Source organism: Salvelinus alpinus, chromosome 18 (assembly GCF_045679555.1).
Source record: "Salvelinus alpinus chromosome 18, SLU_Salpinus.1, whole genome shotgun sequence".
Taxonomy (NCBI): Eukaryota; Metazoa; Chordata; class Actinopteri; order Salmoniformes; family Salmonidae; genus Salvelinus; species Salvelinus alpinus.
Genome location: NC_092103.1, coordinates 14562625 through 14579072, shown reverse-complemented (window position 1 = coordinate 14579072; position 16448 = coordinate 14562625). Strand labels below are relative to the sequence as shown.

General features: G+C 48.3%; 1 protein-coding gene across 5 annotated transcripts in view; it reads left to right on the top strand.

Moving 5' to 3' along the window:
- cplane1 (ciliogenesis and planar polarity effector 1) overlaps positions 1–16375 on the top strand; it is a 30098-nt gene extending 13723 nt beyond the window's left edge. Inside the window, exons 22-44 of one of the 5 annotated variants that reach the window (XM_071350324.1) lie at positions 146–298; positions 434–545; positions 783–1119; positions 1293–2286; positions 3940–4094; positions 4168–4420; positions 4524–4582; positions 4899–4976; positions 5116–5344; positions 5446–7071; positions 7210–7438; positions 7533–7768; positions 7898–8000; positions 8528–8722; positions 9166–9225; positions 9662–9695; positions 9842–9973; positions 10080–10260; positions 10345–10400; positions 10877–11044; positions 11166–11332; positions 11515–11619; positions 15489–16375. In XM_071350324.1, coding sequence (XP_071206425.1) covers positions 146–298; positions 434–545; positions 783–1119; positions 1293–2286; positions 3940–4094; positions 4168–4420; positions 4524–4582; positions 4899–4976; positions 5116–5344; positions 5446–7071; positions 7210–7438; positions 7533–7768; positions 7898–8000; positions 8528–8722; positions 9166–9225; positions 9662–9695; positions 9842–9973; positions 10080–10260; positions 10345–10400; positions 10877–11044; positions 11166–11332; positions 11515–11619; positions 15489–15781 — 5955 coding nt within the window. In that variant the 3' untranslated portion in view covers positions 15782–16375. The other 4 variants (XM_071350322.1, XM_071350320.1, XM_071350323.1 and 1 more) reach the window with 4 other exon arrangements.
- The last annotated feature ends 73 nt before the right edge of the window (positions 16376–16448 follow it).

Sequence of the window (16448 nt, the reverse complement as noted above, 5' to 3'; positions counted from 1 at the left end):
GTGTGAGTGTGTGTGTGAGTGTGAGTGTGTGTGTGAGTGTGAGTGTGTGTGTGAGTGTGAGTGTGGGTGTGTGTGTGTGTGTGTGTGATCCTCTAAAATCAATGATCTGTTAACAACCTGTTTTTGTGTGTATTTCATCCTGTAGGTCCCAGCAGATGACAGCGAGGTGACCGCAGCCTGCGAGGAGGCTCTCCACTGGGCCTGTCGTTTCCTTCCCTTCTCCCGATTCCTCAATGCTGAGGAGATCATCCAGGACACCCTCCTCAGCTTGGTCTCTGAACTACCCCCTGTAACCCTGGTAAATCTGAGCCGGCCGTCACCTCATACACAGGCATTCCTATTCGGTTCATTGTGTTTTTCCGCGTCCCACACAGGACAGGTATAAAGTAGAGTGGAATCACGTCTCTTACCCCAGGCTGGTGTCTTCCTCCAGGTGGCAGAGACTCTGGTGCAGGCCTTCCCTGAGGAGGAGGAGTCAGTCAGGGTCCCTCTGAGAGAGAAGTACAACTCACTCCTGCGGAGACTGAGGCACTGCACTGTCCCAGGTCACTACTATCTACTAATGTCACTGCTCTTCACCTTTCTGCCCAGCAGAACGTAAAGAGAGTAAAATATAATATATGTCATTTAGCAGACACTTATCAAATCTGATTTAGTCATGCGTTCATACATTTTACGTCCGGATGGTCCCGGGAATCAAACCCACTATCTTGGCGTAAGGTAATGCTAATGTTTCTTACTAATCTTCATTCGCTCCTTGACCTTCTCTTTCTCTCTTCTAGCCTCAGGACAGAACGGTAAGAAGAGGGATGAGGAGGAGGGAGAGGAGGTGATGATGATTCTGGTGCAGGAGCGGCTCAGACAGAGGAGGAAGGACCTGAAGCGTCTGGCCAGGCACCTGGCTCCCCTGGAGCTCTACCTATGGGAGAGGGAGGAGGAGCAGGACAGGAGGGGAGGAGGGCAGGGGGCTGTAGCCCTGCTAGAGAGATTCTCCCTGGGGGCCAGTCTGAGTAACAGCACCCTGACGGACTGTGGGCGCCCCCTGGTGTACAGCGATGGAGACACGGCCGAGAACTCCGTGGCTCTCTCTCCTGACCTGCACAGCAGGCCTCCTCACAGGTAGACTCAGGCTTTCTTGATGAAATTTGTATCTGTCAGAAATATTTGTTAAGAAACCAATCATTACTTTTAAACCTTGTACTTTTATGGCCATTGTGGCAACGTCAGGCAAGTTGATTGTACAAAAGTTTCTCTTTGGCGGAATTTGTGGTGTAAACAATTTTTGTTTTCAGCATCAGCAAGAGAGTGAGGGTGCAGGACCGAGCAGACAAGCCTGGAAGTCAAGTAGAAGTAGTTGAGGGTGGGAGCATCCAGGAGGAAGACCAGAGCTGCACGGGCCCAGCCCAGGACCCTGCTGTGGGGGAGGACAGCCCCTCTCTGACCCTGCCCGTGGTGGGGACCTGGGAGTTTGAGCTGGAGGATGAGGAGTACCTGCGTTTCCTGGAGCTCTTCCTCAGCTACGTGTTGGAGAAGGACGGCCCTGACCCAGACGCAGGCAGTGACCCTCCCCTGCTGAAGGGCTTCTGTAGCCAGCTGAGAGAGCGAGAGCTGCACTCCCTCACCTTCGATGTCCTCACCACCCTCCGCCGTCGCCAGAGAGATGGGCGCCAAGCGACCAGGAGGCAGGGGGGCAGTGACGTCCCCGTGTTCAGAGCAGGACACTGCTACAAACCAGTACTCGTTACCACCCCTTCGTTTCTCCACAGTGAGCCCCCTACACCCAGACCCAGCATGTCTGTCAGTGTCCTGTCTCTTCCTGGGCTCAGGACCGGCAGGGAGCAGGGGTTGTTTGGCTTCAGTCTGCAGGCCAGGCCAGCCAGCCCACGTCCAGAACCCACACCTCAAAGAAGCCGCCTCGGCTCGAAGTCTAGCCCCAGTCAGAGTTCTGTTCCCTGGGAGCAACAATCGGAGGGCTGGGCGTTCGGGCCCCTGTGCTCCGTGGAGGCTGTAGAACTGCAGCAGGAGCTGGAGCCCAAGCTGGAGGCCCAGTTCCCAGGGCTGGGCAGGCTTCTGGAGTGGATGGTGCGCTGGGCCGATAAGAAGGTGTTGCTGGGACAACCCAGCCGGATGAAGGAGAGGGAGGCGGGTGGAGGAGAAGTAGCTGGAGGTGGGGTGGTTATTCGGGTCAAAGCCTCGGCTCCTGCGGTGCTCACGGCCCTCAGCATGTTGGAGCACAGGTACACCACCGCCCTGCTAGGCATGGACCACTACAGCGCAAATTTACAGGTGAGTAGATAGTGTTCTATGAACTGTTTATTAACCAGATTTAGAGATGTGCGTGGACTTGTGCCATGAGTGATGAGAACCACCAGACTTGGCATAGACCAGAATTCTCTGACAGGTTTCCTGTCTTATCTCAAATCAAATGTTATTGGTCACATACACGTGATTAGCAGATGTTATTGCGGGTGTAGCGAAATGCTTATGCTTCTAGCTCCGACAGTGCAGTAATATCTAATAAAGTACACAACATATACACACAAATGTAAGTTGGAATGAATTAAGACTATATACATATATGGACGAGCGATGTCAGAGCGGAACGTACTAAGATGCTGTAGAATAGTATAGAATACAGTATATACATATGAGATGAGTAATGCCAGATATGTGAACATTAAGTGACTAGTGTTCCATTCCTTAAAGTGGCCAGTGATTCCTAGTCTATACCTATAGGCAGCAGCCTCTAATGTGCTAGTGATGGCTGTTTAACAGTCCGATGGCCTTGAGATAGAAGCTGTTTTTTATTTCTCTGTCCCAGCTTTGATGCACCTGTACTGACCTTGCCTTATGGGATAGCAGGGTGAACAGGCAGTAGCTCAGGTGGTTGTTTTCCTTGATCTTTTTGGCCTTCCTGTGACATCGGGTGCTGTAGGTGTCCTGGAAGGCAGGTAGTTTGTCCCCGGTAATGCGTTGGGCAGAACGCACCACCCTCTGGAGAGCCTTGCGGTTGCAGGCGGTGCAGTTGCCGTACCAGGTGGTGATACAGCCCGACAGGATGCTTTCAATTGTGCATCTGTAAAAGTTTGTGAGGGTTTTAGGTAATAAGACAAATTTCTTTAGCCTCGTGAGGTTGAAGAGGTTCTGTTGCACCTTCTTCACAACACTGTCTGTGTGGGTGGTCCATTTCAGTTTGTCAGTGATGTGTACGCCAAGGAACTTGAAGCTGTCCACCTTCTCCACTGCAGTCCCGTCGATGTTGATAGGAGGGTGCACCATCTACTGTTTCCTGAAGTCCACGATTATCTCCTTTGTTTTGTTTTGTTGACGTTGAGTGAGAGGTTGTTTTCCAGGCACCACACTCACAGAGCCCTCACCTCCTCCCTGTAGGCTGTCTCGTCATCGTTGGTAATCAAGCCTACTACTGTTGTGTCGTCTGAAAACTTAATGATTGAGTTGGAGGCGTGCTAGGCCACGCAGTCATGGGTGAACAGGGAGTACAGGAGTGGACTGAGCACGCACCCTTGTGGGGCCCCAGTGTTGAGGATCAGCGGAGTGGAGGGGATGTTTCCTACCTTCACCACCTGGGGGTGGCCCGTCAGGAAGTCCAGGACCCAGTTGCACAAGGCGGGGTTCAGACCAAGGGCCTCGAGCTTAATGATGAGCTTGGAGGGTACTATGGTGTTGAATGCTGAGCTATAGTCAATGAACAGCATAGGTGTTCCTCTTGTCCGGATGGGATAGGGCAGTGTGCAGAGTGATGGCGATTGCATTGTCTTTGGATCTATTGGGGCGGTAAGCAAATTGAAGTGGGTCTAGCTTTCTTGGGAACAGGAACAATGCTGGCCATCTTGAAGCATGTGGGGACAGCAGACTGGGATAGGGAGTGATTGAATATGCCCGTAAACACTCACTCTCCTTTCTCCCCTCCACCCCCAGGTTCCAGAGAGGCAGTGGACAGTGGCTCCAGTGTTGCAGCCTGAGGTGGGCTGGAAGCTGGAGAGGGAGAGCAGTGTGGATACAGGTTACCCTGCATCAGCTGGCACACCCATTACTCTGCCAGACCAGGATCCCCAACACTGCGAACTGTCCTAGTGAGTGTGTGCATGAGTGTTTTATCATTTTCTTATGGCTCAGAGAGGATCTTAATATATTTCTGTTCTACAGTGGGTCACAGACTGAGGGGGTGGAACGAGTGACATCCCAAGAGACCTCACAGCTTTCTGACCCTGTGGGAGTGACCTTAATAAACCCTGAGAGTGGGGTGGCAGACTTCCCAGACAACAAGCTTGACCTTTCTGCTGAAAAAGGAGAGGACAGCAATGCTGACAAGGCCTTGAGGTCATCAGCCTCTCTCGCCATCCCCAACATCTCTGTCCACATCAAGAGCCTCCGTCCAACACAGAGCCCACCAGGCCAGGTGGGCACAGCCAATCACACCATGACCGTTCCTCTATGTTTCTAGATGAAGTGTTGGGTTGGCACCTGGTCACTTAAGTTTGTCTATCCTTTCTTCTCCTCAGGCATTAACGCTGGCAGATCTACGGTGCTCAGAGAGGGAAGAGGACATTGTCAGCTCTCAGTGAGTTCTGGGTGTGGGAAACACAGGGAAAAGTTATTTTTTATTTTTCTCATTTACTATTTGACACCAGAGCCAAAGGCAACCGTGGCTGGTTGGCCAAGGTGAGTTGGTAGGCTACTGTTACCGTGGTGATAGTAAACAGAAGCTACAGTTTGGTATGACAGACCATAGAAATGGATTCTATTCATTCTATTTCTTGTGACCGACACTGTGGATTGTAACCAAAGCTGCCAGTTACTAGAGGGCTTGTTTTTGTCTCTTTGGAAAAGTCATTTCACATAATGTTTATGTTTACATGAATGTTCGTGTGTTCTAGAGAGGAGGAAGAGAATCTGCTGTCTCATGGCTCCCTGAGAAGACCATCAGATATTACTGAAGAAGTGACAAGAAATATGTAAGTGAACCCAAACAAAAACACACCCTATATTGCTTTGTATTCCTTTAGTTCCATATAATAATATTACAGAGGTACTTTGGTTCACTTCCCTTCAAATCTGCATTTGTGACATTCACTTGGTCTGTTTTCTCCTCAGAACTCCGAGTGAGGGTTCAGGATCAGACGTCCCTCCCCGTGCCAACTTCCAACCCCTTCCCGTGGCAGGGCCTCAGGCTGGGGCTCAGGCAGCAGACTCTGCCCCTAACGGTGGGCTGCCCCAGGGGAGCACCAATACGACCCCTGCCTCTGCTCCCATCCAGACCCTGCCTGCCCAGACAGACCCTGTCAGACAGCTCTTGCAGGATGAGCTATTCAGACTGGTCCAGGTGGATATAAATATGAACATCAGACAAGGCAGAGGAAAATACATAAATGTATGTATGTAGCCACGGACTATTTCATGATTGCTTCGTGTTTCTCTCTTCAGTTGCAGCAGATCAACTTCATGAGTTTGATGCAGGTGGTCGGAGCGTCGTTTGTCAACCTCCCAGTGTCACAGAACAACACACTCCCGGCCCAGTCCAATGTGCCCTATCCACACCCCAATGCGCCCCTGTCCCACCCTAACACTCTCCTCCCTCACCTGAATCTGACCCCCTCCCAGAACAACATGTCCCCTATGCCCCAGACCCAGAGCTCGGTTCAGGCCCCTCTAGCCTCGGAGCCCCCGTCTGGGGGAGACAGACCCACAGACCAACCCCCCATCCACGAAATGCAGCCATTGGCCGTCCACCCTGAGCCGTTGAGAGATATCCAGGGGGAGACCAGGACGTTGATCTCATCCTCTCATGGGCTTCAGACCACTGTGGACCCCACCTGCAGTGCCCCTCTGCTACTGCCCTCTGGTGGTAGCTCACAGGTTCCTGCTCCCTACAGCTCAGGACTGAAGCTCCTTCAGCTGCACCCTCCCCTGCTGTCTCTCCAGCGGCATGGTAACACGGCCCCTGTACGTGAGGCCTGGGGACCCCCGTCTGAGAGGAGACCCAGCACTACTGTGCCCCCCCACCTGAACCCCAGCCAGTATGACCCAGCCGCTCTGAGGAGGGCAGAGGAGAGAACGAGGGAGGCAGAGAGAGAGTCCACCGCGCCACCATCACACCTCAATCTGACACAGTATGCCCACTATCCCTCCAACCAGGCCCCCAGGAACACACTGCCCCCGCTCCAGAATCCAGAGACCAGGGTGGAGAGGTCCAGAGGGGCTGAGCCCCTTCACCTCCCTCCTACCCTCCCATCCCACAGACCTCCCCCTGTCCACGGCCTCCCCCTCCTCCGCTTCCACCCTGACCCACGCCCCCCTACGACCTTCGCCCTCATACCCCTCCCACACTCCTCCAGACCCCTGATTGTCACCCCAGCAGCCACGGGCCACAACCCCAGACTACAGTTACTCCAGAGAGACCCAGGCCCTCCTAGGATGATGCTGCCCGAAGCCACCCCTCCGGCCCGCGTGCCACGTCTCATCCCTCTGGGGGAGCTGATGGGCTGGGCTGCAGGGAGACAGAGGGGGGCAGAGGCCAGACTCCAACTCCTCAGAGTGGACCCACAGGCACAGAACCCTACCCCAGCAACACCCTCCACCAGCACCAACTCCAGCAGGAGGCAGAAGAGACAAGTGGAGAGGTTGAAGAGAGAGGGAGAGAAAGCAGAGGTCACATTTAGACCAGAGGACTCCATCATACTCCCGCGAGAGCGCAATGAGGACGAGCCTGCAGAGCCTGTTCTTGGGGAGGGCTATGTCTTTCCTCTTGGGACCTTTGACTCCGTGCTGACTGGTCAGGGATTGGTGGACAGGGCACTGTCTACTGCAGCTGAGCTCCATGCCTTTGCCTCTACACACAAGAGGCCTCCTGAGAGCCACGATGCTTGTACCAACACAGACCCAGCTTCTCCTCACTCAGATACAGGCATTTCTGCCCAACCTACTGTCACTTCTGCTGCTTCTGGACCTGCTGCTCTCCCTCCTGAATTGTTCCTGAATCTGCGGTTCCCTAGAGACCCTCCTGTCCACGACACAGAGACATCGGGGGAGAAACGACCAGAGAGAAACACGGTGAGAGGACTATTTAATGACAGAATCGAGTGGAACGTTCAGTACACCGGTACAGATCATCTATACTGTTTCAGGAATTTCATGAAATTCTACTTAATGGTCTTATATCTCTCTCTCCCTGCCTCTCCGGACGCACAGGGTCGTCAGTTCATAAATGTGATAGATCTGGAGGATGGGGCTCTGCTACAGGAGTTGACATCGTGCCCCCGCCCTGCGGTGCGGGATCATAACGTCAACCCCTCTCAGCCCTCTCCCCCCACCTCGGCACAGCTCCACCTGCTGGCAGCCTCCGTCACCAACTCAGCCCCTTCGGAACTCACTGCAGACACCAGCACAGAGGACGACCAACCCCAAGCTCAGCCAGATGGTCTGAGTCAATATAATCGATTCACTCTGCTAAAACAAAAGCGTTGTACTCCGTATATTGTCTCTGTCTGTAATATGTCCTGTGTCTCCTCCAGGCTTCTCTGTAGCGTCCCTTCCACCTGCCCACCCTGAGCCCAGTGGAGACCCAGTGACTCGCAGTCTGCTGCAGGAGAGGAGAGCCCCAGGCCGCTCCCTGGAGACCCATCGCGGAGCTCCGTCCAGGGCCCCAGTGATCCAGGCGTCTGCCCGTCTGTCTGAGATGGACGCCCAGCTAGCTGCCTTGCAGAATATTGCAGATCACATGGAGAGCGAGTTTGCCAATACCAGACTGGTAACGTAGCTTTGGGATTTACATATCTACACCTCATCCTGCCTGTGTCCACTTGTCGGCCTGATGATTGGCAAGTCAGTGAGTCTGCTGATAGTCCGTATGTGTAAAATGAAGTATTCCCTCTCTTAGCTGGTGAGCACCATTGAGACTCTGGGTCCTGCCATGGCTCCTGAAAGGGTGGAGGGAAGAACACCAGTGAACAAGACAGTCACTCTGGCCGCCTCACCAGAAGGTCAGATCCACAGTTAAGGCGTCTGCATACATAGGTTAGGTTTGCTCCAGAATTCGGGCTAGGCGACGCGGACGCCTCTGCTCGCATACTCCTTTCAAAAATGTGCATGGAAACTAGTTGTCTCTCTTAGAATGTCAACACACGTTTCATTGAAGAACCCCGTCCATAGTTCCCACTCCTGCTCGGAGTAGTACTTTTGACCAGTCACAGAAGAAGGGGCGTGGACTTCAGCTACTGAACTTCGACTTGTGTGCTCAAACAGCCTAAATTTTTTTTTTTAAACTGCCGTACTCCAAAACGTAACCAAATGTTGCCATAATATATGCGCTAACCGTTACGACGTGGAAGCGTGCGCCAGGCTTAAAACGCTTGACACCAGACCAAACTTCTTGACACCAGACCAAACTTCTTGACACCAGACCAAACTTCTTGACACCAGACCAAACTTCTTGACACCAGACAACAACAACAGTTCTGCCATACCCCCCCTGACTCTGTATGTGTGTGTATCCTCTCCATTTGAGCAGGGTGGAGATCACATCTGTCCGTGCACCATGACCTTGAGCTAGCGGGTCTTCGACAGGAAGAGGAGGAGGAGGAGGAAGGACCTGATAGTGTCGTAGTCAGCTCTGCTCCTTGGGGTGGGAAACAGCCCTTCTCTCTTTCTCCTCACACTCCTGCCGTCCAGAGCACCTCGACCCTGCACCAGCCCACACCAACAGGTATAGCAGCACTCTCCAGCAAGCATTCCCACTGTGGGAATATAGTTGTGCTCATAAAACAATTCATAACATGTGTCAACAGATCGCTATTAGCTTACCTTGTCATGGCATTGTTGATATATTATTGGCCATTGGATCCAATGGAAATATCTCCCTAGTAGATAATGGTGAGCCATGATGGTGTTAGTGTGATTGTAGTTCTTATGAGTCCCTAGTGGTTCGGCAGGTGGTAGTGGTCTGTTGTGCCGTTTCCAGTTACCAGGCTACCATCTAATACTCCTGTTACTGGCTCACCACAGCTGTAACTTTAGTGTCTGTCTACCCGAGCACCACACATCCCTGCTTTGTGCCTCTAACCAGGCTGTCTGACCTGAGGTCTACAGTATATCAACTGGGGGATCAGTCTGGGTAGAATGGCATCTCTGTCTTGTCTGTGGTTGCAGGCCTGTGGTTGTCTCCCGTCAGACCAGAACCAGAGCAGCGTGTGTGGGACATGGGTCAAGGTGAGAGCCGTGTCAACACACACTGTCACATACACCTGGCTGGGACTCACTGCTGTTACCTAACTCTGCATACGCACTTGTGCTGTAACCGATAGAGACTGCGAGTGGACACCTGTCGTTCTGCCCCTGAACAAGGCAGTTAACCCACTGTTCCTAGGCCGTTATTGAAAATAAGAATTTGTTCTTAACTGACTTGCCTAGTAAAATAAAGGAAAAATAAAGAAATTCAAAAGCTGCTACATCCCACATACAGGCACGCTCACCTTGTAATGGTACACCTGGTACTTGCATGTCTCTGGTTTGTGCTAGTTTGTGTTTCAGGTCGACATACTTGGAAGAGACATTGGACGGCTGCACAACTCAGCCCCTTGCAGCAGCATTCAGATCTGTATCATCCTACTTAGTAAGCTGTATGTTGATTGTGTTCCTCTTGCAGATTTGACAGACACTATGGATGGAGCACCTGGGAAGTAAGTATGTGAAAACTGATATCGGTAATCTATTTAGGAACATGTTAAATGATCACTGTTGGTTACCCTCTGTGTGAACATTATTCCATAGATGTAGATGTGATTGTGGTTTATTATTTTCCTCCTGCAATTCCTGTCTTCCTCAGATGGGCAGAGGAGACTCTGGGTCTCAGTGGGCTGAGTGATGTGGCAGACATCTTGGCGGAGTTGGTGAGGGAGGGAGGCATCTCCCCCACGGCACTGGGACTGTCGCACACCCAAGCTGCCCGCCTCAACAGGTAGGAACCTTCACGGTGAACAGCTCTAAAACTACTCCTCCTCTGATTGTCACCATCTCGAGCACTTTTTACTGGCTCTCAGCAGTGATGTGTTTGTGATTGACAGCAGGCTGGACCAGCAACAGAGCGGCAGGGCGGGACAGAGGGGCATGCGAGCAGAGGAGGAGAGGCGAGAGCTGAGGGTTTGGATGAGAAGGAAACAGAGGGAGAAACTGGTTGAGTACCGCAGACAGAGGGAGGAGAAGAGGGAGAGGGAACGCAAACCCTTCTCGGCCCCAGTCACACTGGTGAGAGGCTTCCGACTCGCATTTACATTCTGTGTACAGATTGGTTTTTCAGTGCCTTCATTCAGACACCATTTCTCTTCACAGAAACCAACGTCCAAAGATATAAACATCAATAAGAAAATCAAGGAAGAGAAAGACAAGTATGAGCACGAACACAGATACAGACATACAGATAGATACACTACCGTTCAAAAGTTTGGGGTCACTTAGAAATGTCCTTGTTTTTGAAAGAAAACCCCTTTTTTTCTCCTTCATTTAAAATAACATCAAATTGAACAGATTGTTAATGTTGTAAACGACAATTGTAGCTGGAAACGGCAGATTAAAAAAAAAAAAAAAAAAAAAAGTAATATCTACATAGGCGTACAGAGGCCCATTATCAGCAACCATCACTCCTGTGTTCCAATGGCACGTTGTGTTATCTAATCCAAGTTGATCATTTTAAAAGGCTAATTGATCATTAGAAAACCCTTTTGCAATTCTGTTAGCACAGCTGAAAACTGTTGTCCTGATTTAAAGAAGCAATAAAACTGGCCTACACGGTAGTGTACATGCAAGTGTTCCAAGTATTAGAAGCGTGTATGTGTGTTGATATGTTGTGTATTTGGACCGTTAGGACGGTTCTGCTGGAGCACCACAATCAGCGGGCCCGCGATGCCTGTAGTCTGATCACAGACCTCCTCACCACCCCACTGACCCTGCCCAATAACGCCAACCGCACCCTGAACCTACCCGCCACCTCCACACGACCCCTTACAGCTCAGACTGTCGGCAGCAGCCCCAGGTACACCTCGTAGGGTATTCACATCTGGGTGGATTTTAAGAACAATTTGATTTCAACAAATGTGTCTAAAACTGTAATGAGAGGGATAGAGGATGAACCTTGTCGTTCTGTGACGTCCCAGAGGTCGTAGTCTGTCTGTTGGGGGGAGGAGGAGGACAAGTACCAAACCCCAGACTGGGAGAGCCCGCTCCCTCTCCTCTCCAGGGGTGACACCACGTTCAGAAAGACGGCCTGCGTCGTCAGGGGGGCAGGAGACACTGACTTCCAGATTGGGACTGCACAGACCAGGTTAAGGCTTCTACCATCCACTAACAATCTCTTTTGATTTCGGTGTTCTAAAAATATCTAGGGGCTTACGGTAACAGAATGTATTAATATGTGATGACCTGGGATCCATAGCATTTAGAATGTTTGGGTAGAATGTTGCCAGATGCAGTGACTGACCAGTGTGTCTGTTTCCTGGGCGTTAGCGAGTTTTCTGCCAGGGGACCGCCTCTCCCAGGTGACCCGGCGGGGTATGATCACAGACCTGAGGGGTAGGACTGGGACTGGGCCTAAGACACACAGCCAGCAAGGTGAGACACTGCCAAGCTGTAGAGTAATCTTAGTAGCCATGTTTAGGCAGGGTTGGGGAGTAACGGATTACATGTAATCCGTTACATGTAAGGGATTACAAAAACACGGTAACTGTAATCCGTTACCAGCCAAAATATTGTAAGCAGACTACAGATACTTTTGAAAAACTAGATGATTACTTTTAAATTCAGAAAGGATGTTTGAGAGAGAACAAAAATCATCAACATTTCTCTGTTTACTCGATGACATTCAAATCAGCATTGAAAAAAGTGAAAGTTTAAGTGTGTTCCACCTGAGCGAATCTGACCACAAGTCATCACCACTATGATGACACACCAAATGTATTTGATGGATCGCGGTAAAAGAGCAGGAATAAGCTTTTGTAGGCTACAGTCCAAGATATGTTTTCCAATGGTCCAACTGCTGTCGGCATCCAAAGATTATCCAACTTGAATAAACACTTGGAGGTAAGGATGACAGCAGTGGTGTGGTCTACGGCGATACGGATATCACTTATTATTGATATCTACATAGCGCATTGATGTGAATCACACTGCTGCTCTTTCATTTAGCTATCTGCTCCTTACGGATTGTGGTTGTTGTGGATGGCTGTTCACAAATCTAAATGTCTATTTGAACCCAATAATGGTTGAATTCAAGAAGTTTAAGCTGCCTATCAATCATTGTTTTTGAAACCAGTGAACAGCCAGTGAAAAATGTGCTCTTGCAACAGCTGCATAGTGTGGATCCCAGCCTATGAAATTAAAGTGGGGTGTTCAATCTAATTCATGCTGATAAAAAAAAAATCCATAGGCCTAATGGACACATGCTCAAACTAGCACACTTATGATAGACTTAAAGGGGTAATCTGTAGTTGCTACATCCATTTTTGGATTTATAAATGTCATACATACACACACACAGTCAGTCAGTCAGTACCAGTCAAAGGTTTGGACACGCCCACTCATTCAAGGGATTTTCATTATTTTTACTATTTTCTACATTTTCGAATAATAGTGAATATATCAAAACATGAAATACACATGTGGAATCATGTAGTAACAAAAAAAGTGTTAAACAAATAGTGTTTTTTATATTTCAGATTATTCAAAGTAGCTACCCTTTGCCTTGATGACAGCTTTGCACACTCTTGGCATTCTCTCAATCAGCTTCAACTGGAATGCTTTTCCAACAGTCTTGAAGGAGTTCCCACATATGCTGAGCACTTGTTGGCTCCTTTTCCTTCACTCTGCGGTCCAACTCATCCCAAACCATCTTAATTGGGTTGAGGTCGGGTGATTGTGGAAGACGGGTCATCTGATGCAGCACTCCATCACTCTCCTTCTTGGTCAAATAGCTCTTACACAGCCTGGAGGTGTGTTGGGTCATTTTCCTGTTAAAAAAGCAAATGAGAGTCCTAAGCGCAAACCAGATGGGATGGCGTATCGCTGCAGAATGCTATGGTAGCCATGCTGGTTAAGTGTGCCTTGAATTCTAAATAAATCACAGTGTCACCAGCAAAGCACCATCACACCACCTCCTCCATGCTTCACGGTGGGAACCACACATGCGGAGATCATCCGTTCACCTACTCTGCATCTCACAAAGACAAGGTGGTTGGAACCAAAAATCATCAGACCAAAGGACAGATTTCAATTGCTTGTGTTTCTTGGCCCAAGTCCTATAGTGGTTTCTTTGCAGCAAGTCTCCTCAGAACAGTTGATGTTGAGATATGTCTGTTACTTAAACTCTGAAGCATTTATTTGGTCTGCAATTTCTGAGGCTGGTAACTCCAATGAACTTATCCTCTGCAGCAGAGGTAACTCTGCGTCTTCCTTTCCTGTGGCAGTCCTCATGAGAGCCAGTTTCATCATAACGCTTAATGGTTTTTGCGACTGCACTTGAAGAAAGTTCTTGATCTTCCTCATTGACTGACCTTCATGTCTTAAAGTAATGATGGACTGTCATTTCTCTTTGCTTATTTGAGCTGTTCTTGCCATAATATGGACTTGGTCTTTTAGCAAATAGGGCTATCTTCTGTATAACCCCTACTTTGTCACAACACAACTGATTGCCTCAAACGCATTAAGAAGGAAAGAAATTCCACAAATGAACTTTTAACATGGCACACCTGTTAATTTAAATCCATTCCAGGTGACTACCTCATGAAGCTGGTTGAGAGAATGCCAAGAGTGTGCAAAGCTGTCATCAAGGCAAAGGGTGGCTACTTTGAAGAATCTGTTATTTGTTTAATACTTTTTTTTGTTTACAACATGATTCCACATGTGTTATTTCATAATTTTGATGTCTTCACTATTCTACAATGTAGAAAATAGTTAAAAAAAAAAAAAAAAAAACTGGAAAGAGCAGGTGTGTCCCACATTTTGACTGGTACTGTATATCCATTGATTCTTGAAGAATATAACTTATAAATGCCTCATGAGCTTAGTTCAACTGTCACACTCCATGAGAACGCACAATATAAGCGTGTGTTTTTCCAATGTTTGTATAGCCTCATAACATGGTTAAAACAATAATTTTGATGTCATGGACGGTCAGTCCTTGTATCCATAGCGCTGTCTATTAATCTGAGAGTGGTTACATTTCTCCAAGCCCATCCCTCAGCTTTTTACCAAAACAGAGGCGGAGCGACAGTTTTTGTTATTGTTCAATCTGTGGATTTGCCATTTAAACAGCTGTTTTCTCTGCTACCGCACGGCAAGCGGTACCGAAGCACCAAGTCTAGGACTGAAAGGCTCCTCAACAGCTTCTACCACCAAGCCATTAGAATGCTGACCAATTCATAAAAATCGCCATTGGACAATTTACATTCACTCCCCATCCCCTCTTATACACTGCTGCTACTTGTTTGTTTGTTACCTATGCATAGTCACTTCGCCCCCACCTACATGTACAGATTACCTCAACTAGCCTGTACCCCTGCACACTGACTTGGTACCGGTGCCCCCTGTATATAACCTTGTTATTGTTATTGTGTTACTTTTTATTTTAACCTACTTGGCAAATATTTTATTCTTCTTGAACTGCACTGTTGGTTAAGGGCTTGTAAGTAAGCATTTCACGGTAAAGTCTACACTTGTTGTATTCAGCGCATGTGGCAAAGTTTGATTTGATATTATCAAGACATCAAAGTGTCACCAACAAAAAGGTAAACAATAGGCCTATAGCAAATGCATCATATGGCATTCATTTTTTCACATGTAAATAGCACTTTTCAGTAGTGCTCAAAGCATGCCATTCCATGAGAGCAGCATTTATTTTTCAACTCGACTCAATGACCCCAATCAGTCCTCCATGACAACAAAATCATAAACAACACAGTATGGCTGGCTAATAAGTCCTTCGTTTTGGGGTTATGCTCAGGTAAAACAATTTGGCTAATCTATCCATATTTCTAAGTCCTATTCTTGAAGATCAAGAGGTATAACATTTATTGGAATGACTGGAATTCTGATAAACTGGTTTTTAATGTAAAGATATAATTTAATTGTATTATATGTAGTAGAAAGCGATGGTTTAGAAGAAGCCTACATAACCAACCCCTAAAGTAAAGTTTTACATCCATATATCGCCAGCTATGTAAACTTTAACATTGATTTATCCTGCAATAGTTGTCGTTCAATTGGTAACATACATTTTTGTCTTCTTCTAATGCCTCTTAAAGGGAAGTCATCTAAAAGTAACTGAATGTAATCAGATTACGTTACTGAGTTTAGGTAGTCCAAAAGTTGTTACTGATTACAATTGTTGGACAGGTAACTGTAACGGATTACATTTAGAAAGTAACCTACCCAACCCTGTGTTTAGGTAATATAGATTAAAGTTATACCCTGTTTATACCCTGTAGAGTGGAGAAGAGAAGTGATCCAGTCGTCACCTGGACGGAGAGGTGGAGGAACAAGGGAGCAGAGAGAGACTGAAGAGAGGGAGGAGGAGGTGGTGAGCCCATGGAACCCCCCTCCAGAGATCTGCAGGTTGCTGGGGCTGGAGAACTCAGGCGGCCAGGGTGGTGTGGTGGCTAGAGCTGGGGGAACAGGGCTGGACAGACTGGATACCCTGTCAGAGAGCACTGGCAGCATCCTCAGCAAACTGGACTGGGCTGCCATTGAAAGCATTGTGGCCTCGGAAGGGGCCATCTGATTGACTTCGAGCATCCCCATCGGCATGCAGGAACGAGGATGACTATCTTGAGGGACAAGAGGAGCACAGGTTCACAAGGGAAGGATCACAACACAACATTAAAACCATTGATGTGCCTATACGCTGTGATATTACTTGAAAGCGTTTCAACTGTTCACGGGAGCATTTGGAGGGCAGTCAGTACTGTGTGTCTTGTCATGCATCCTCTTGGTACCAGCTTGTACCAGAGAATCAGCATCATCATATTGGTACTCATGCCATATCTTTGTATTGTATGAGTTTGTCATGTCTATTTTTGGAGATCCAGTGTGTGTATATGACATTTTTGTTTTGGGTTTTAAATACCTGCATATTTATTTATTTTTGTGTGAACATATATAACCAGCTGATGTGGGCGGCAGGTAGCCTAGTGATTAGAGCGTTGGACTAGTAACCGAAAGGTTGCACGATCGAAGCCTGAGCTGACAAGGTAAAAATCTGTCGTTCTGCTCCTGAACAAGGCAGTTAACCCACTGTTCCTAGGCCGTCATTGAAAATAATAAGAATTTGTTCTTAACTGATCTGCCTAGTTAAATAAAGGTAAAATAAAAAACATGTTGATTTCCACTCAGGAAAAAAATGAAATAGAGTTTGAATGTAGTCTTTGCTTTGTGGCATAGCTCAACAT